This window comes from Balaenoptera ricei, chromosome 13 (genome assembly GCF_028023285.1).
Source record: "Balaenoptera ricei isolate mBalRic1 chromosome 13, mBalRic1.hap2, whole genome shotgun sequence".
Classification (NCBI taxonomy): Eukaryota; Metazoa; Chordata; class Mammalia; order Artiodactyla; family Balaenopteridae; genus Balaenoptera; species Balaenoptera ricei.
The window spans coordinates 10,096,130-10,117,910 of NC_082651.1; the positions used below are offsets into that span (position 1 = coordinate 10,096,130).

Here is a 21,781-nt window from a genome sequence, read left to right on the forward strand (position 1 = left end):
GCTAACACGCCGCGGACACGGGCAGCACCTGTCTCACGCCGTCCGTGAGGCTCGGGGAGCTGAGTGGCCAGCAGGCACGCGGCCCCTAAGTCCCCACGCTCACCTGCTGCAGCCCCTCACGCTGGTAAAGATGTCCCCAGGGCACAAGGGCGGGAAAGCCAGCCCCCCCCAGGACCACACGAGAAAAGCTGTATCAAGTATTGGAATGCCCGTGCGTTGCACCATCAGGCACTTCTCATGGACCCCTTCCGATGACCCAGCCCCTTTCCTGGTCCCCCCGCCCTCACCCCAGAAAGATGAGGGATCTCAGACGAGAGAGAAGCTGAGTTTATTCCAATGATTGGGGTCTTGCCACCTGAGGACTCCGGAAGTCCGCCCTTCTGGGCCCAGAGGAAGGAGGGTCCTTGCTGTAAGCAACGCCCCCTCAGCTCAAGGCCTCCCAGTAGATTCCAGCCCAGGACCACCTTGCCTGGGTCTCGGCCTCCTACCCCAGCCAGAGGGGCCAGGTGACCGGGCAGGGAATACTAGACCAGTGTGGGCCGGAGGCCTGAGCTGTCCGCCTTATCACAGCCCAGCTGGTGGTGGGGAGAGAAACTGAGCTGGGCTCAGCCAGACTGGAGGTCCTGGGAGGGAGCTGAGGACACAGGAGGACAAGCTGGGGCATAGGGGCTGGCAGGCTGGAGCTCAGACACACGCAGCCTCGGCCCCCTTTCCGCACGCGGCAGGGTCCTCGGCCTTGCTTGCCAAGCTGTAGTAGTAGGTGCGCATGCGCTGCTCCACGGTCAGGAAGTCTGGGCGGTCCTCCCACCTGTGAGGGGTCGGGGAGATCCAGACTGCTGACCACACCCCCAGAACCCAACTTCAGCTGGTGGGTGGACATGCATGGGGCTCAGAAAGCAGTGGGCCTGGGGTGGGGGACGGGTATCGGGTAATGGAGGGGTCTCCTGGGTGTGAGAGGACTGCAATTCCGGGGTTGCCGTATCGCCTAGTTGAGCTGACATCCAGGATGGAGGGGAACCATATACTGAGTGTTGACTGGCGAAGACTTAGGGAAGGGAGCTCCCTGAGTGTAGGGGTGACAACTGTTGACCACGGGGAGCTGGGATGTTGAATGCTGATGTACTGAGCGTGTGTATTTGGCCAGGCTATTTGGGTGCTGGGCGCGGGCTCACACGGATGCAAGTACGCTGCCCGCGAAGGAGAGGAACATTGGCGTATGGAGGATGGGTTCAGCTAGTGGAGAGTCAGGGTATTACTGGTATGTGTGTGGAATATCCATGTATTGCGTTGGGGTGTTAGGTGCTAGCCTCTTTGGGTGTTGGGGTGTTGGTGTATTGTTTCTTGATAGAGGTTGAGTTAATACATGGTGGAGAAGGGATGGGCTGATCATTTCTTATTCATTTATCATAAGTAGGGTGTGTATTTATTGGAGTGCTTGGGTGTTTGGGTGTCAGTGTGAAAGGTGTTGGCCAGTGGAATAATGGATGCTAGGGCAGGAAAGGTTTCAAATATTGGAATGCCCGTGCATTGCAGGATTAGTGTAGGGTAATAGCTTGTTTGGGTGCATGTTGCCTGTTGTGTGATGGGAAGGGGAGGTATTGATGGTGTTAGGAGTTGGCGTGTTCAAGCACCAGGCTTCAAGCAGACAGAGATGGGAGGGCATTGAGTATCTGGGTGCTTTGGTGTTGGCCTGAATGGGTAATTAGGTGTTGAATGTTGGCTGATCGGAAACAGGAATTATATAATGGAGTATTATCCCATGCCCTGAGTATTGGTATCATAGTTTGGGTCACAGTACTGACTTGTCTGAGTGTTGCAGGATCATTTGAGTATTGGCTGGTGGGAGACTGAGGTTTTAGATGCTGGAACAGTGGGTGTCCGCAGGTAGGGTGCTGGGGTGCTGGACCACTGGAGCACTGTAAGGTCAGTCTGTTGGAGAGTTGAGCGTAGATGCAGGGGGAATAAAGGTACCGAGGGTTGGAAAGGCCATGAATTGGGTGAGTCTTTGGGTGGGATGAGTTAGTTGGACTACTGGGCACCACGAATTCCTGCCCCAGGCCTGGGTGTCAGTTCAGCCAGGTACCCTCCTGCCCGCTGGCACTCACTTGTAGGTCCAGCAGTCGCTCATGAGTTTGTACATTTCAGGTGGACAATCTGGTGGGCACTCCATCCGCTTGCCCTGCTTGATGAAGGCCATGACCTCGGGGCCCTTCATCTTCTGCTCAAGCCAGAGCCAAGTACACATGTGAGTAACCAGGGCCCCTTCCCCCCTGGCCCCTCTTCCCACCCAGCTGTCCGCCCGCCTCTGCCCACACTTGCCTTGTAGGGCTTCTGGCCATAGGAGAAGGCTTCCCACATGGTGACCCCGTAGCCCCAGACGTCACTGCGGCTGGAGAACTTGCGGAAGTTGATGCACTCAGGCGCGTACCACTTGAGCGGCCACTTCCCCGCCGAGCGAGCCTGGTGGGTGGGAGATGCTGCCGGGACAGGGCTCGGGGACCCTCCACACCACCGCCTCCTCCACCTGGGCACCCCAGGGCCAGGGGCTCACAGTGTAGTAGCTGTCGTCAGCACCCAGTGCCTTGGAGAGACCAAAGTCGCTGATCTTGGCGTAGTGCCGGTTGACCAGAAGGACATTGCGGGCCGCCAGGTCACGGTGCACAAAGTTCTTCTCCTCCAGGTACTTCATCCCCATGGACACCTGGTGCATCAGTTCCGCCACGTTGCTGACGGGGATCTCCTCCCTGGGGTGCAGGGGAAGGCAGGGGCAGCTGGGAGGGGACAGCCCCAGTCCCCAAGGGGGCAAAGCCCACTTCTCTGACCCAGCTGAGCCTCTGTTCAACAGATGCTTATTGGGCACCTGCTGTGTGCCAGGCATGGGGCGGGGGGACATGGCGTGAGCAAAACAGGCACAAACCTCTGCCCTCATCCAGGTTCGAGGCCTTAAATTTCATCCATATACTGGGATTCCCAGACTTAACACATTTACCTGCATCCTCTGTGTGCCCTCAGGGAGTCTCACGGGCATCTCAAAGATAATAAAGACAAAGCCAAGTTCCTGATTGTACAAACACACGCACGCGTGCGCGCGCGCGCACACACACACACACACACACACACACACACTCCTCTTTCTCCATCTTTTCATTTACTCAGAAGCACTGGCCTTGCCCTCAGCTCCTCTTTCTCACACCCAATATCCAATCCGTCAGCAAACCCTGGCAGCCCTGACTTCAAAATCCCTCCAGAATCCCCCTACTTCTCTCCACGTCTGCTTCTGCCACCCTGACCCAGCCGTCATCATTGCCAGCCTGGACCAGAACAGCCATCTCTGCCCTCACCCGGCACCGTCTGTCCTTCCCACACTGGAGTCAGGTCCTGCCCCTCCTTGGCTCACAGCATCCAGGGCTCCCACCTCACTCAAGGTAAATGTCCAAGTCCTCCCCACGGCCCACAAGGCCCTGCACCATCTGCCCCATCACCTCCCTGCCCACGTCAGCTCCCCCCTCCCCTGCACTCACTCTGCTTCAGCCTCGGGGCCCTACTCACAGTTCCTCTACCACACCAGGCACCTCAGGACCTTTGCACCGGCTGTGCCCTGTCTGGACCACTCTTCCCCCAGAGCTGCACGTGGCTGCCTCACCTTCTCACTTCTCACCTCCTACCCTGACATTCCCAACCCCCTTTCCATAGTACTTACCTTCCAACATACTCTATACTTTACGGTATTATAATGATTATTTAAAGCCTCTCTTTCCCAACCAAAATACAGGGCAGAGAACTTTGTCTCTTTGTTCGCTGATAATCCCAAGTGCTGGTAATGGTCCCTGTCACAGAGAAATTGCCCAATAAACACCCGTGGGATAACTGAGTACATGAGCTGGGACCGGTGAAGGCACGCACTCCAGCAAGAGCTCGGGTTCAAGGTCATGTGCCTCTGCAAGTGTAAAATATCGTGTCGTGAGGGTAAGAGTTTGAGGCACGAGGGAACACAAATGAAACTGCAATTTCTTTGGATTAGAGATGGGCCAATTTTTTCTCTATAGGGCCTGAGAGTAACTATTTCAGCCTTTGCAGGACACATATGGTCTCTGCCACATAGTCCTCTTTGTTTTTTTCATAGACCTTTAAAAATGTGAAACCAGGCTGTACAAAACAAGCCTGGCTGCAGTTTTCCAACCCTGCTTTAGGTCAAAGACCATCAACCATCGGCAACTTCCCGTGCGTCACAAATTGGCCGAGAGAACAGAGGTGGCAGTTGTGACAGAGCTAATACTTACAAAGCTCCTATAAGCAACGCCAGGCACCGTTCTGAGCACTTTCTATTGATAGACAGCAACTTATTTGGCCCTCACAAGAGCCCCTGGATGTAAATACTGTGCATCACCATGGTACAAATGAGGAAACTTGAGGCACAGGTGAATTAAGAAACCCAGCTGGGGTCACACCAGTTAGTGGCAGAGCTGAAAGTCAAACCTGGGGTCAGATCTGTCATGGGCGTGAGTGTGGGCAGCAGCTGTGTGTCTATAAACGCAGGAAATGAGTGTGGAACACACCCGTGGGTGGACAGGATCATTCCCCCCTGCCCCCAGCCCCAAACACCTGGCCGGCCCAGAGGCTCACTTCTTCCCAAGCAGGAACTTGTGCAGCGGCCCGCTGCCCGCCATCTCCATCACCAGCATGAGGTCCTCGGCCTGGCAGACGCCGATGAGCCGCACGATGTAAGGGTTGTCCAGCTGGTGCATGATCTGCGCCTCCCGCATCATCTCGTCCTTGTCCGCCTTCTCCGTGTTCTGTTTCAACACCTTGATGGCCACGTCGATCTGCTTCCTGCCGTGACGCACGGAGGGACACGCGTGAGCTGGCACGGGCCTGACCCGGCCCCCTCATCCCCACCCGACCTGCCTCTCCTCTCCCTGGACTTGTGTAGTAGATGCTGTGGTTTGCCGTCCGGTCCTCCCTGCAGCTCACAGCTCACAGCCAAGCCCCGCCCAGGAACTGGCCCTCGCTGAAAAGAACCGGCTCAAAGTGTCACCCTCCCCAGGGGCAGCCTGTACCAAGTGACCAGCCTGTATCCAATGACCAGCCGATGGAGCGGACAAGGGGGACTCTGCTGCATCTGCAGCTCAGCCCAACTTCTCTCGGCCCCAGACCTGCTCCTCTCACTCCCTCTCGGGTGCTGCCCTGGGCTCCCCCAGGTAACCCCGCCTAGCAGGCAATTTCCTGTCCCGGAGTCTGTTTCCCAGGCAACCTGAAGTCACATCCTGGTTCCAACCCCCAAGGCCTTAGGAGGCAACGTCCCCTCTGCCCCTCCCACAGTGGTTCCCCAACCAAGGCTGGGCAGCCTACTTGCGCATGCGGTAGACGCCCTGGCGAACGGAGCCGAAGTTGCCGCAGCCAAGTTCTATGTCAGCCATGAGGAGGTTCTCGCGCTTCAGGAAGAGCTTCTTGTTTTTGAGCTCCTCGGGGTCGCTGTAGGGGCTCTCGTACACGCTGGTGTCCATGGGCATCGATCGCGGCTTCTCTGAGGACACTAGGCATGCGGGACACACACACAGGCGCGTGCTCCCAAGTCAGGAGCGGGGAGAGGGAGGGGGGCTGAGCAGGGCAGGGCAGCCTCGGTGCCCACCAGGCACGTGCGCTGCAAGGCACAGGGTGCACCATCCAGAGCATGCACGGGCACACGGGCACACGTGTGTGTTCATGCGCGTGTGTGCATTTGTGTGTGCTCCTGGTCCCATCTGTGGGTGAGCTGGGAAGCCACGTCCAAGAGGACTCTAATGTGCACATGTAACCATGTGTGCAATGGCTAGAGTGTGCACACACGTGTGCCCCTGCGTGTTCACGCATAACACCCATGTACACTCTCACCCATGTCTCGGTGTGTGATGGGGGTCCAAAGGCGTGTCTGCACAAGTAACCAATGTAGTGCCAGCTGGAGTGTGCACACCTATGCGTGTGCGTGCACTGACACGTATGCACCATGTCACGCCTGCCCATGTCTACGTATGCACCACGCAGCCATGTGTACAAGGGCTCCAGATGAGCCTCTCTGTGCACAGGCAACTGTGTATGTTCTCTGCACACACATGCACAGGCTTACATCCACACATGAAACACACGAGCATCTGCGGCAGGGCGTTTTAGGGACCTGGGCTCTGGAGCCTGTCTCCTTGGGTTCAAACCCCAGCTCCACCACTGCCTAGCTGCGGGACGTGACAGTTCCTGGCCCTCCTTTCTCTTCTGTAAAATGAGAATGATTACCATGACTGCCTCATGTGGCTTGTCGGGAGGATTCAGCAAAGCTCATACACTCAGTGAGCTTGGAGCACGACTGGCAGGTAGTAGGTGCTTAACAGATGTGTCTGTACCCGGGGTGGCCCAGGCTCGGCCAGGTCTACTCCCCGGCACGTCAGCATGCCCCCGGGCACGTGCTCACAGGCGGGCATGATGCATGTGCCCACGTGGACACCTGCAGGCACAGCGCATGCACAGGGCAACCAGGCCCACCGCCGCAGGTCAGGCCTGGCACACGTCCCTCCCCTGACACACCCCAGGGCCCAGCCAGGACCCTGCTCTTGGTCTGACACGAACCCCTACACACCTCCATCTCTGCTGACTCACCTGGTTCGGGGGTGTATCCATCTGAGTTGAGCGTGTCGATCCGTCTCTGAGGCTAAAGGTCATGGGGTCAGCAAGGGTCAGCAAGGGTCAGCAGGGCCAGAGCTGGGGGCACCCAGCCCCTCTCATGAGACCCACATCCTCTGTGGACTCCCAGAGATGGTGCTGGGGGTACCCTCTTCTGTTTCACGGCAGCCCCACTCTCCCCCCATCTCCCGCCCGGAGCCCCACCCTGGGAACAGGACCCATTGCCCACCCAGCTCCATCCCCAAGGCCCCAAGTCTACGGTGCTGCTGACTCACCTGGGTGAATGTGGATGGGTGGGCGGGGAGTGTGGGAGCAGCGGCCTCTGGGGGAGCAGAAGGGACAGTGAGGGGGTGGGGGCCGGGGTCTCCCGCTCACCCCTGCCCCCCGCTGCCCCGCTCACCTGAGCTGGCGCTGCTGTTGGGACAGGCCTCCTTCAGGCAGTAGATGAGCCCGTCGGCCTTCAGCTTCAGGTACTCCACCAGCTGCAGGGAGGAGCGTCAGGGCCGGGGCTCCCCTCCCCCCCAGGAGCCTGAGCACCCCGCCGCAGCCTCTGCCCACAGCAGGGTGTGTGGGCGGCCTACCTGCCAGAGCGTGTCAAACTTGGTCCCCTCGGGAATGCAGTATTTGCCCGCCTTGTCCTGGCTGATGAGGTAGTGGTACACAGTCTTCCCATAGATCAGAGACAGCGCATAGGTGCCCTGCTCCTTCCGGGGTCTCAGCCTGGCAGGGGAAGGAGGGGGTGTCACCCCTACAACCACCTGGGCCCCCTCCCCCGTGGTGCCCTCCTACTAGGCCCCAGTTCCCACACACACACCCTATGGGCTCGCACCCCACAGACTCATGGAGAAGTGGCAGGGGCTGCGGGAGCTGAGGTCAGGCCCCACTCAACCTCCAGACCTACTGGTAACATGCCGTGCGTGGGGCTGGTGGAGGGGGCGCCGGGGTGAGCAGAGAGGAGAATGGCCATGTTCACAGTCGTCCAAGGGCAGGCATGTGGCCATCCACAGGGGAATACTGGGCCACCCACGGTGGACATTCAGCCTTGCATGGCCTGATACTCAGCCACGCACAGCTGCACACTTGGCCATTCGGGGGGGACACTTGGCCATACACTGGGGGACACCTGGTCCTCCATGGCTGAATACCAGGCCACCCATGGCTGGAACTTGGCCACAGGTGTGGGGCGGGGAGACACTTGGTGATTCATGGAGGGATATTTTTTCATCTATGGTGGACACAGAGCCACTCACGGGGGACACACAGACTTAAGACCATTCTCTTGGGGAGACAAAGCTGTTTCTATACATAGAGCAATAAAGGTAAGTGCCAAGTCCATGGCTAGATCACAGGGCACCTTTGTACACATCAGAACAAGTCACCTTGCCATCACAAGAGACCCACCAGTTATCATAACAGATGACCTTTAAAAGAATGAAACCCTTGATTGTCCTCTTCTGGAAATTTGCCAAAACAAATAAATCTTCCATGTCTATCAATCAGAATTAAGCCCCTAAAAGATGGTGCCTTCATGCAGTAAGAACCTGTCCAACCACATACACACATGCACACACAAACACACACACACACAAACACACACAGGGACCAATTTAGGGCCACCTGCACCCTCCCATCCCATTGTAAAACTAGTCAGCATCTCCCACAAAATAGTTTTGTCTTGAGTTCCTGGCACAAGTTTCTATTCCAGGGTTAAGTGTAGATTTCTAATGCAGGAGGAAGGGGCAGCTGTTTCTGGAGGTGGTCTCAGGCTCTGTGGACACTGTAGACAACAGACCAATAATCTAGGGGATTGAACTAAGTTACACAAGAGCTGGCTGGGAGCGCACAGCAGGAAATAGCCATGGGATGACCCACAGTTGGGCACCATCAGAGTGTAAACTCTCAGGGCTTAGGCCCTGCCCATGGATATTAATTCACTGGACAAATGTTTACTAAGTGTTGACTACATGCCAGGCACTATTCTAAGGGCAGGAGTACAGTGGTGAACAAGACAGACATGAGCCCACCTTGCAACCCTTCCTTAGGCCAAAGAGACGGAGAAATGTCCCTTAAATCTCCATGGCAAAACATGAGTGAGGGATGGAGGGGTGGCTGTGAATATCCCATCCTTTCCCGGACAGCAAGTTCCCCAAAGAACAATGCAGTGAAGGCTGACATAGTGACCAGGGCAGCCTACCTGGAAACGTGGAGATAGGAAACAGGGTGGGGAGCAATGGGGGAGCACCAAAGGCAAGGAAGAGAATCCCACAACAAACTAAGAAATGCAAATGTCCCACAGAAAGGAAGGAGCTTCCATAACTAGACTGGTGGGCTGGCCTGGAGGTGATTGTCTCTAACTACTAGTTCTCTTCTTTTGAGAAGTGAAAATACTTTGTAAGGTCAAAACCTTAAGTTTTGAACTGACAACAAAAACTCAATGCCCAGAGCGCAGACAGCAGAAGCAAGAAGAACTACAATTCTGCAGCCTGTGGAAAGAAAACCACATTCACAGAAAGATAAGGAAAATGAAAAGGCAGAGGACTTTGTACCAGATGAAGGAACAAGATAAAACCCCAAAAAACAACTAAATGAAGTGGAGATAGGCAACCTTCCAGAAAAAAAATTCAGAATAATGATAGTGAAGATGATCCAGAACCTCAGAAAAAGAATGGAGGCAAAGATGGAGAAGATGCAAGAAATGTTTAACAAAGACCTAGAAGAATTAAAGAACAAACAAACAGAGATGAACAATACAATAACTGAAATGAAAAATACACTAGAAGGAATCAATAGCAGAATAACTGAGGCAGAAGAACGGATAAGTGACCTGGAAGACAGAATGGTGGAATTCACTACCAAGAAACAGAATAAAGAAAAAAGAATGAAAAGAAATAAAGATAGCCTAAGAGACCTCTGGGACAACATTAAATGCAACAACATTTGCATTATAGGGATCCCACAAGGAGAAGAGAGAGAGAAAGGACCCAAGAAAATAGTTGAAGAGATTATAGTTGAAAACTTCCCTAACATGGGAAAGGAAATAGCCACCCAAGTCCAGGAAGCACAGAGAGTCCCAGGCAGGATAAACCCAAGGAGAAACATGCCGAGACACATAGCAATCAAACTGACAAAAATTAAAGACAAAGAAAAATTATTGAAAGCAACAAGGGAAAAATGACAAATAACATACAAGGGAACTCCCATAAGGTTAACAGCTGATTTCTCAGCAGAAACTCTACAAGCCAGAAGGGAGTGGCACAATATATTTAAAGTGATGAAAGGCAAGAACCTACAACCAAGATTACTCTACCCGGCAAGGATCTCGTTCAGATTCGACGGAGAAATCAAAAGCTTTACAGACAAGCAAAAGCTAAGAGAATTCAGCACCACTAAACCAGCTCCACAACAAATGCTAAAGGAACTTCTCTAAGTGGGAAACACAAGAGAAGAAAAGGACCTACAAAAACAAACCCATAACAATTAAGAAAATGGTAACAGGAACATACATATCAATAATTACCTGAAACGTGAATGGATTAAATGCTCCAACCAAAACACACAGGCTCGCTGAATGGATACAAAAAACAAGACCCATATATATGCTGTCTACAAGTGACCCACTTCAGACCCAGGAACACATACAGACTGAAAGTGAGGGGATGGAAAAAGATATTCCATGCAAATGGAAATCAAAAGAAAGCTGGAGTAGCTATACTCATATGAAATAAAATAGACTTTAAAATAAAGAATGTTACAAGAGACAAGGAAGGACACTACATAATGATCAAGGGATCAATCCAGGAAGAAGACATAACAATTATAAATACATATGCACCCAACATAGGAGCACCTCAATACATAAGGCAACTGCTAACAGCTATAAAAGAGGAAATCGACAGTAACACAATAATAGTGGGGTACTTTAACACCTCACTTACACCAATGGACAGATGATCCAAAATGAAAATAAATAAGGAAACACAAGCTAAAATGACACAATAGACCAGATAGATTTAATTGATATTTATAGGACATTCCATCCAAAAACAGCAGATTACACTTTCTTCTCAAGTGCACACGGAACATTCTCCAGGATAGATCACATCTTGGTTCACAAATCAAGCCTCGGTAAATTTAAGAAAATTGAAATCACATCAAGCATCTTTTCTGACCACAATGCTATGAGATTAGAAATCAATTACAGGGAAAAAAACATAAAAAACACAAACACATGGAGGCTAAACAATACGTTACTAAATAACCAAGAGATCACTGAAGAAATCAAAGAGGAAATCAAAAAATACCTAGACACAAATTACAATGAAAACACGATGATCCAAAACCTATGGGATGCAGCAAAAGCAATTCTAAGAGGGAAGTTTATAGCAATAGAAGCCTACCTCAAGAAACAAGAACAATCTCAAATAAACAATCTAACCTTACACCTAAAGGAACTAGAGAAAGAAGAACAAACAAAACCCAAAGTTAGCAGAAGGAAAGAAATCATAAAGACCAGAGCAGAAATAAATGAAATAGAAACAAAGAAAACAATAGCAAAGATCAATAAAACTAAAAGATGGTTCTTTGAGAAGATAAACAAAATTGATAAACCTTTAGCCAGACTCATCAAGAAAAAGAGGGAGAGGACTCACATCAATAAAATTAGAAACAAAAAAGGAGAAGTTACAACAGACACCGCAGAAATACAAAGCATCCTAAGAGACTACTACAAGCAACTCTATGCCAATAAAATGGACAACCTGGGAGAAATGGACAAATTCTTAGAAAGGTATAGCCTTCCAAGACTGAAGCAGGAAGAAATAGAAAATATGAACAGACCAATCAAGTAATGAAATTCAAACTGTGATTAAAAATCTTCCAACAAACAAAAATCAAAGACCAGATGGCTTCACAGGTGAATTCTATCAAACATTTAGAGAAGAGCTAACCCCTATCCTTCTCAAACTCTTCCAAAAAATTGCAGAGGAAGGAACACTCCCAGACTCATTCTATGAGGCCACCATCACCCTGATACCAAAACCAGACAAGGATACTACAAAAAAAGAAAATTAAAGACCAATATCACTGATGAATACAGATGCAAAAATCCTGAACAAAATACTAGCAAACAGAATGCAACAACACATTAAAAGAATCATATACCATGATCAAGTGGGATTTATCCCAGGAATATAAGGATTCTTCAATACACGCAAATCAATCAAATGTGATACACCATATTAACAAATTGAAGAATAAAAACCATATGATCATCTCAATAGATGCAGAAAAAGCTTTTGACAAAATTCAACACCCATTTATGACAAAAACTCTCCAGAAAGTGGGCACAGAGGGAACCTACCTCAAAATAATAAAGGCCATATACGACAAACCCACAGCAAACATCATTCTCAGTGGTGAAAAACTGAAAGCATTTCCTCTAAGATCAGGAACAAGGCAAGGATGTCCACTCTCATCACTATTATTCAACATAGTTTTGGAATTCCTAGCCACAGTAATCAGAGAAGAAAAAGAAATAAAAGGAATACAAATTGGAAAAGAAGAAGTAAAACTGTCACTGTTTGCAGATGACATGGTACTATACATAGATAATCCTAAAGATGCCACCAGGAAACTACTAGAGCTAAACAATGAATTTGGTAAGGTTGCAGGATGCAAAATTAATGCACAGGAATCTCTTGCATTCCTATACACTAACAATGAAAGATCAGAAAGAGAAATTAAGGAAACAATCCCATTCACCATTGCAACAAAAAGAATAAAATACCTAGGAATAAACCTACCTAAGGAGGTAAAAGACCTGTACTCAGAAAACTATAAGACACTGATGAAAGAAATCAAAGATGACACAAACAGATGGAGAGATATACCATGTTCTTGGATTGGAAGAATCAATATTCTGAAATTGACTATACTACCTAAAACAATCTACAGATTCAATGCAATCCCTATCAAATTACCAGTGGCATTTTTTACAGAACTAGAACAAAAAATCTTAAAATTTGTATGGAGACACAAAAGACCCCGAATAGCCAAAGCAGCCTTGAGGGGAAAAAATGGAGCTGGAGGAATCAGACTCCCTGACTTCCAACTATACTACAAAGCTACAGTAATCAAGACAATATGGTACTGGCACAAAACCAGAAATACAGATCAATGGAACAGGATAGAAAGCCCAAAGATAAACCCATGCACCTATGGTCAACTAATCTATGACAAAGGAGGCAAGGATATACAATGGCAAAAAGACAGTCTCTTCAATAAGTGGTGCTGGGAAAACTGGACAGCTACATGTGAAAGAATGAAATTAGAACACTCCCTAACACCATACACAAAAATAAACTCAAAATGGATTAGAGACCTAAATGTAAGACCGGACACTATAAAACTCTTAGAGGAAAACATAGGAAGAACACTCTTTGACATAAATCACAGCAAGATTTTTTTTGATCCACCTCCTCGAGTAATAGAAATAAAAACAAAAATAAACAAATGGGACCTAATGAAACTTAAAAGCTTTTGCAAAGCAAAGGAAACTACAAACAAGATGAAAAGGCAACCCTCAGAATGGGAGAAAATATTTGCAAACGAATCAATGGACAAAGGATTAATCTCCAATGTATATAAACAACTCATGCAACTCAATATTTAAAAAACAAACAACCCAATCCAAAAATGGGCAGAAGACCCAAATAGCCATTTCTCCAAAGAAGACATACAGATGGCAAAGAAGCACATGAAAAGCTGCTCAACATCATTAATCATTAGAGAAATGCAAATCAAAACTACAATGAGGTAACACCTTACACCAGTTAGAATGGGCATCATCAGAAAAGCTACAAACGACAAATGCTGGAGAGGGTGTGGAGAAAAGGGAACCCTCTTGCACTGTTGGTGGGAATATAAACTGATACAGCCACTATGGTAAACAGTATGGAGGTTCCTTAAAAAACTAAAAATAGAATTACCATATGACCCAGCAATCCCACTACTGGGCATATACCCAGAGAAAACCATAATTCAAAAAGACACATGCACCCCAACGTTCATTGCAGCACTATTTACAATAGCCAGGTCATGGAAGCAACCTAAATGCCCATCGACAGACGAATGCATGAAGAAGATGTGGTACATATATACAGTGGAATATTACTCAGCCATAAAAAAGAACGAACTTGGGTCATTTATAGAGACGTGGATGGACCTAGAGACTGTCATACAGAGTGAAGTAAGTCAGAAAGAAAAAAATAAATATCGTATATTAACACATATACGTGGAACCTAGAAAAATGGTACAGATGAACCGGTTTGCAGGGCAGAAATAGAGACACAGATGTAGAGAACAAACGTATGGACACCAAGGGGGGAAAGTGGTGGTGGGGGGCGGGGGTGGGATGAACTGGGAGATTGGGATTGACATGTATACACTAATATGTATAAAATAGATAACTAATAAGAACCTGCTGTATAAAAAATAAATAAAATAAAATTCAAAAATTAAAAAAAACAAAAAATAAAAAAACTCAATGCTCAGCCACTCACCAGCAAACGTGTATGGAATATTGAAAAAAAACAGCACAATATTAGACCTTTCTTCCTATCAATAAGTGGAATCTAGTTCTGTATCTCCTGAATCAGGGATTGACCATGTGACTTGCTTTGGTCAATAAGACATTAGCAAACAGGACACAAGGAGAGGCTGGAAAAGTGGTTGACACTGGGGCTTGCCTGCCCTTTCTTGCTTCTCCTGGCAGCCCTGCAATGACCATGGAAATGAGTCCACACTAGCCTGTTGGAGAAGCCATATGAAGGAGAACCAAAGCATCCCAGGCTGCCCTCTGCCAGACATGTGAGTGAGGCCATCCCAGACCATCAAGGCCCAGTCAATCCTTCAGCTGACTGTGGCCACACAAGTGAGCTCAAAAGAAACCAGCTGAATAACCACCCAGCTGAACTAAGCCCAAATAGCCACCCCATTGAATCAAGGGTGAATAAATGAATGTTATTTTAAGCTACAACAGTTTAGTGTGGTTTGTTACACAGCAAAGGCTAACTGATACACTGTCTTTGGAAAGAGACATGTGAGTTCACAAAAGAGCAGCCACCAATCCCACGTAGGCAAAGACTACTATACTGGTGTGGTCACCATATATATTTCAATGTCACAAATTCTACTTTATTTACCAAAAAAACCACCAGGTGGTGGCAGTTCTTCATCCTTGCAGTTCAAGCCTGAACTTAAACTAGAGGTACAGGCTAAGAAATCAACTTGTATCTCCACTTTTTTTTTTTTTTTTTGGCTATGCCATGAGACTTGCGGGATCTTAATTCCCCAACCGGGGACCAAACCTGTGCCCCCTGCAATGGAAGCATGGAGTCCTAACCACTGGACTGCCAGGGAATTCCGTCCAATTTAAAAATAATATATAGAACCTGATAACAGTGAAAAAAATAAGAGCTACCATTTATTAAGATACTGGTTCTAAATTCTTCACATATTTGTCATTTAATCTTCACAGCATTCTCCACAAGATACCTACCTTGTCCTATTATTATCCACATTTTGCAGAGGAGGAAGCTGAGGCTCAAGAACACTACATCTTTTGCCTAAACTGCACAGTTGATTAGGGGTAGAGCCAGGATGCAAATCCATTTCTGACTCTCCAATTAATTGCTACATGGGACTGACACCCAGCCCAGCCACAGCAAGTTGTTTCTTCTCCGTGTGCCCCAGTTTCCTCACATGTAAAATGAAAAAACAGAACTAACCCAGACTTCAGGGCTCCAAAGATGAGGTTCAGGATCAACCATGATCTCATATAACTGTAGGCATAATCTTTGGGGTAAATATGTTTTGGGGATTGTGAGAAGGGTTCAGCTTCACTAAAATTCCCAAAGGGGTCAGTGATCCATTAAGAAACAATTAACAATATGTTCTTGAAGGCCCTCTCCAGGGTTCAAGTGTCTTTCCGAGTTGAATCAACCAGTCCCACAGATGCTGCAGTTATGCAGAAAGGAAGCGAGCTTTGACAGCAAACATCATTAGGTATAATTCCATCCATTCATCAGCAGCTCTGAACAGTGGTCACTGGTAAGCATTCCAGGCCACAGTGGTGTGTCTTTCTATCACACCCGCACCCTTACCACAGCACCAGACCAGTCCTGGGCTTGTCCCAGGCATCATGATGCATCAGGGATGTTCCTTCACCCCTGCCCCATGAGAGGTTCTGCGCCTACAGCTTTGACCTTCAGCCCCTAACTACCCACATACTGAGAAAGCAGTTACTGACAACAGGAACCACCAGAAAAATCTACTGTGCTTCTGTCAGAAGCATGCCCTGCCTAATTTCCCAGGAGTCTGGTTCATGGTGGTGGCTTCTGGTCTCTTGAAATTTCCCTGCATGAGCCACTGTCCCTCATAATGTCACTGCTCCAACTGCTTCTGAACCCCAGCATCAGCCCCAGTCTCTATACTGTACCCAGATCCTAGCTCCCTCAGCCTCAGCCTCCTGTGGCCAATGCTGGTCCTACCCACCTCTGAGACTTCAAGCCACCTCGATATCCAAAGCACCTATAGCCGCTGGCCCTGGCTCTCCAGAGATTCCTCTTATCCCAACAGACTGGTTAACTCCAAGCCTTTTATAAACTCTGCTGTGTTACCGGAGAAAGTTTGCAAACTTTTCCTTTGGGCAGTGGAATTCTTTGTCAAGCAACATCTTCCATAGACACTTAAGATATGAAACACGTCAAAGCTGAGCTGGGGGACTTCCCTGGCGGCGCAGTGATTAAGAATCCTCCTGCCGGGGCTTCCCTGGTGGCGCAGTGGTTGAGAATCTGCCTGCCAATGCAGGGGACACGGGTTCGAGCCCTGGTCTGGGACGATCCCACATGCCGCGGAGCAACTAGGCCCGTGAGCCTCGACTACTGAGCCTGCGCGTCTGGAGCCTGTGCTCCGCAACAAGAGAGGCCACGACAGTGAGAGGCCCGCGCACCGCGATGAAGAGTGGCCCCCGCTCGCCCAAACTGGAGAAAGCCCACGCACAGAAACAAAGACCCAACACAGCCATAAATAAATAAATAAATAAATTTAAAAAAAAAAGAATCCTCCTGCCAATGCAGGGGACATGGGTTCGAGCCCTGGTCCAGAAAGATCCCACATGCCGCAGAGCAACTAAGCCCATGCTCCACAACTACTGAGCCTGCGCTATAGAGCCCGCGTGCCACAACTACCGAAGCCCACGCACCTAGAGCCCGTGCTCCACAACCAGAGAAGCCACCACAATGAGAAGCCCGCGCACCACAAGGAAGAGTAGCCCCTGCTCGCCACAACTAGAGAAAGCCCGCACGCAGCAATGAAGACCCAACACAGTCAAAAATTAATTAATTAATTAATTAATTTTTTTTTAAAAAAAAGCTGAGCTGGGATGGGGCTCAGAATCCCCCCCTGCTCCACCCTCTACTCACTTCTTCCACCCCCTCCCCCGAGAATCTTTTGATACTGTCGGGGGCCTTAGGGAATCTGGGAGAAAGTTTTAAACCATTGGAATGGTGGAATCATTATCTCTATGAGTACGTGTGTTTGTGTGAGGTAGGAAGGAGAGATGGGGGAAGGGAGGGGTGGGGAGGAAAGAAAAAGAAAGAAAAACCAAGACAAAAGAGAGGCAAAGACTGTGAGGTGATGAAAGGCTGAACTGGGGACATGAGATGAAACCAGAGAACGGAACCTAGATTGTAAAAAGAAAGAAAAATGAAATTACATGTTACAAAGGAGAAAGCAGCTACAAGGAGAAAGAATTGGCTGCACCAACAGGAAAGTTGGAGAACCCCCCTTCGTTGTGTCTGGCTTAGAGAGAGCCCCTGGACACTCAGGTACCTGAGGTTACGTGTGCAAGAGCAAGTGAGATGTGAACGTGGGGAGATGTGTGACCAATGGTCGAGAAGGTTTTAGTAAGCATCACGCTTGAGAGGGGGAGCATGCAGCATTCTGATGAAGCAGGTAACAAACATCTGGACAAGTACCAGCCATCACTAGGTACTAGAAGGTGGAGCCCTCTAGAAGGACCAGATGCAGGCTCTGCCTTCAAGATCATAGTCCAAAAGGAAAGATGCCCCAAATGCCCACGTTTGAGATGTCCATCACCCTCATTATGGCCTCCTTGTTCTACTCCTCTGATAGACTGTTTGCAAAACTGCCTGCCTCAATTCCTCTCCCTTGGGTAGTCCCTTCCCCACAGTGACTCTGGTCTGGGCCAAGTGGCTTGCTTTGGCCAAGAGGACATCAGTAACATTACAGAAGCAGAGGCTTGAAAAGTGCTTGTGTATTGTAACTTGCCTTCTCTGACTGTTCTTGGGAACCCTGCAACCACCACCATGTGAACAAGTCCAGGCTAACCTGCTCGATGATGACAGCACTGCAGCCTACTCATCCCTATCGCCCAGGTGACACTGAGCCAATAGCCAGAGCCACGGTCATCCCAACGTATTCAGTCCCGGCCCAGCTGACCTAAACCAGGACTACTCAGCTGACTCACAGAATCATGAGAAGTAATAAACTACTGTTTTGAGTCAGTAAGTCGTGGGACAGCTTGTTACACAGCAAAAGCTAACTGATACAAATGCAAAGTTGAGTTTCCCTCTTAGAGAAAACAGACCTATCTTAAGTTGTTCACAAGCCGTCCTTGCAGCTGAGTATTATCTGTAACATGAAATTACAGCCTAAATTTACAGCCTAAATCTGTTAGGCAGGGTGAAAAAAAAATTATTTTATCAGCTGACAGTAGAGTCTTGTAGAGGGACCTGCATCTTGTGGGAGACCTGCAGGTAATCTGGTACACATGCTCAAACCTCACATGGGTGGGGGAAATCAAGGGAAAGGGGTCAGTTCCTCCAAGTGGGATGGCCCCAGGAGAGGGAACAGCCCGGCGGGGAGGTGGGTGAGAGCAAGGATTCAGCCAGGCAGGATCTCAGGCCAAGAAGCAACCATGAGAAGGGAGACCCTTGAGAATTAACATCTCAAGGGGAGGATGCTAGACTTCCTGAAGTCACAGGAAAGAGACAGGCACCAAGTTTTTCCAAATCTCAAGGCCTGAGTGGCCTCAGCTGACATCTGGATAACATCTGCTATACAATGAACCCATGTCCAGACCAGAAAGCAGCAGCCCCAGCAGGGGGCTTTAGATAGACTCTTTCATAATAACAAACTCACAAACAGCCACATGGTTCAGCTGTGGCTCATGCTCAGGCAGAGATACGCACATTCACCCACTTAAGATAACACTTAGTGCATGTTTAGTATATGCCAGATACTATACTATTGCTTTACACTTATTAATTCCTGCGATCTCATAAGAGACCCTTGGGTAGGTACTACCTTCATCCACAGTGCAGTTAGAGGGAGTTGCTTCAATGCTCTCCCAGGGCTCCTACCTCACTCAGGGTCAAAGCCAAAGTCACCTCCCTGCCTTCTCCCCCTCCCACTCCAGTCCTCACTAACTAAGCTCCAAGCACACTGGCCTCCTTGCTGCTTCTGGAACATGCCAAGAACCTCCTCCTGGTCTGTGTTCTTGCCAGGAACACCTTCTCCCAGAGAGCTCACAGCCCACTTCTCACCGCCTTCGGTTCTTTACGCAGAAGCCACCCGATCGGAGAGGCCTTTTCTGGCCACCTAAGCTCAACTTGGAGCCCCCCTCCCCAGCTCCACATACAGCACTTGCCACCGTCTGACATACTCTATGTTTTAGCGATTCATCCTTCTTTGTCTACCTGCTCCACAAGGACGGGGATTTGTGTCTGTCCTGTGCACTGCCACGTCCTCAATGCCCGGAACAGTGCATGTGGTAGCTGTTCAACAAATATTTGGTGAATGCAGGAGAGGAAATCCAAGTAGGCAGCTCCGATACCTGCCCAGCGTTCCCAGCTGGTAAGTAGCAGACGCTGGATTCCAACCCAAACCGCCCAACTCTGAAGTCCTCACCACTGCTGCCCCTTTCGCATATCACGTCCCTGCTCACACTCAGAAAAGCACTACCCACTCGCACTTGCGAGCGCAGGCACACCCCTCACCGCCCACCTGCACACTGAGGTCTGCCCCAGCCTCACCGCCCCAAAGCCCCAGGCTCCAAGCCCCACATACAGGAACTTGCCGTCCGTCTGTGAGCCTGAGTAGAGTTTGCGCTCCGCCTCCTCGCGCGTCAGGCTGCTGTGGTACCAGGGCATCCGCTCGTGAGCCGTCGTGGCAATGAGCTTCTCCACCTGAGGGGCCTGGCTGATGATGGCCTGCTCCAGGGCCTCGCCCTAGGGAAGAAAGGGAGGGTGGAGAAGACTTGTGTCTCCAAGTAGGCGGCCACAGGACACCTCTTCCATCTCCTGGACCCTCCCAATTGCCTCTTCCACATGAGACACCCCACCCACCCAGGCGCACCTAGGGGGTGAGTCATTTAGGCTGTTAAGGACAGCCACGCCCCCTCATCTCCATGGTCCCGCCCCAAGCCATCCAGGCCCCGCCCATCCAGGGCCACGGCCCAGGCCCCGCCTTCTAGCCGGCCCCAAGCTCATCTCCAGCTTGAAGATCTGACACTGGTAATCGCGCCCCGTGGTGCACTGCATGCTGTCGAAGACCACAACCCACCGCCCCTGCCAGCCAACCTACCCCAGAGCACCGCCCCCACCATCCTCTCAGGCCCCTCTCCCAGCCCAAGCCTCGCCTCCTCTGGACTCAGCGTGACCTCCACCTACCCCGACCTCCACTTTGCCATCTGCCTCGGACAAGCACTATAGCATCGCTCAGGCCCCTGTTTCCGAGGCCTCCTCCTAGGCCCGCCCCCAGTCAGGCCCCAACCCTCCAGCATCTAAAACGGGCGCAGCACAGCATAATACAGGCTAGCGAAGACCGCGAAGACCACCTCTCCCCCAGTTCCATTGCTCCCTCGGCCCCAAGGGCCCGCCCTTCCAGGCCCCGCCTTCCCAAGGCCCGCCCCTCCGGCCCAGTCCCCAAGGCCCTCCCTCCAGACCCGCCCACCCAAGACCCGCCCCCTCCCAAAACCTGGTCCCCTCCGGCCCCGCCCTCCCAGGGCCCGCCCCTTCGGCCCCGCGCTCTCACCTCTAGTTTCCAAGTCTGGCGCACGTAGTCGCGCACCATGGCATCGCGTAGGCTGTCGAAGACCCCGGGCTGCGGCTCGAACCCCGACGGCCGGTTGCACGGCTTGCGCAGGTTGCAGGGCAGCCCGTCTGGGTCGCGCGAATAGAACTCGCAGAGCTCAGCGGGGCCGCAGTGCGCTTTTCCGCCCGCAATAGCGTAGGTGCCGTTGAGCTGGCGCTCGATGGGGAAGTGGTGGAAGCGCACGTCGTGCACGAGCGAGAGCACATAGCCGCCCAGAGAGCGCAGGCACTGGCGCAGCAGGAAGAGCCCGTCGGCCATGCCCGCCAGCTTCAGGTGCTCCTCGGCCTCGGCGCGCGAGATGCTGCCGTAGAAGAAGGGCAGGTGCGCCGCGGGGTCCGGCATCGCCGCCGCTGCCCTGAGCAGGGTGCGGGCCCCTGCGCCTCTTCAGACTCTGTGGGTTCAGAGCGGGATTGGGGGCACGTCAGAGCCTCGGTTTCCCTTCCTGAACCCGTCCATCGTACCCAGAGATAGTAGGAGAGAGCCCGCATTAAAGGGCATCCGTGCGGCACAGCTGAATGTGCCGATCGTGCAGAGCCTGATTTGTGCCGGAGTCAACTTGGAAAGGAGGCCAAGCCTGCGGGACTCAGACTGGGGAGTCTCAAACCAGCCTTTGACTTTTCAAACCTAGTACGGAGCGCCCCACTCGCCACCACACAACAGCACCTGGAACCATTCATCCACCTCCCAAACACGTGTTGAATTCTTACTGTGTTTCAGGCTAGAGATATGGGTGAATAAGAGACATGGTCCCTGCCCCTCCTGAAGATAGCAGTCTGAGGGAGAGGGGATGCAATAAACAAGGAGAGACAAAAATAATTACAGATTGAAGTCAGTGTTCTAAAGGAAATAAATAGAGTGAGATCAAGAGGGAAGAAGCCACTGTAGCTGGGATGGTCACATTCTTTGGGGAGGTAGCATTTGAGCTGAGATCCGAAGGATAAGGAGGAGCCCACTTCT

The 21,781-nt window shown here is 50.4% G+C and overlaps 1 protein-coding gene across 2 annotated transcripts; it reads right to left on the reverse strand.

The window, feature by feature from the left end:
- Positions 1-315: 315 nt before the first annotated feature.
- On the reverse strand, positions 316-21,172 carry LOC132376695 (tyrosine-protein kinase ZAP-70). 2 transcript variants are annotated; one of them, XM_059942495.1, is made up of 12 exons: positions 20,765-21,172; positions 19,799-19,959; positions 7,230-7,368; positions 7,049-7,130; positions 6,924-6,970; positions 6,625-6,676; positions 5,350-5,533; positions 4,624-4,830; positions 2,552-2,744; positions 2,320-2,460; positions 2,106-2,218; positions 316-808 (listed from the first exon to the last, which is right to left on the reverse strand). In XM_059942495.1, exons 1-12 carry the CDS (start codon positions 21,164-21,166, stop codon positions 685-687), a joined length of 1,845 nt encoding a protein of 614 aa, XP_059798478.1. In that variant the 5' UTR covers positions 21,167-21,172; the 3' UTR covers positions 316-684. The 2 variants fall into 2 exon arrangements, with proteins under 2 accessions (XP_059798478.1, XP_059798479.1); XM_059942496.1 differs by having other exon boundaries at positions 5,350-5,565; positions 6,621-6,676; positions 20,765-21,166.
- Positions 21,173-21,781: the final 609 nt, after the last annotated feature.

Bases quoted from the DNA above. Each gene is read 5' to 3' on its own strand.
- LOC132376695 (XM_059942496.1), bottom strand. From the start codon at position 21,166: ATGCCGGACCCCGCGGCGCACCTGCCCTTCTTCTACGGCAGCATCTCG. The intron at 7,131-7,229 runs GTAGGCCGCCCA...TCCTCCCTGCAG, and splicing joins AGTTTGACACGCTCTGGCAG to CTGGTGGAGTACCTGAAGCT. The intron at 809-2,105 runs GTGAGTGCCAGC...GACCCCTCACAG, and splicing joins AGCGACTGCTGGACCTACAA to GTGGGAGGACCGCCCAGACT.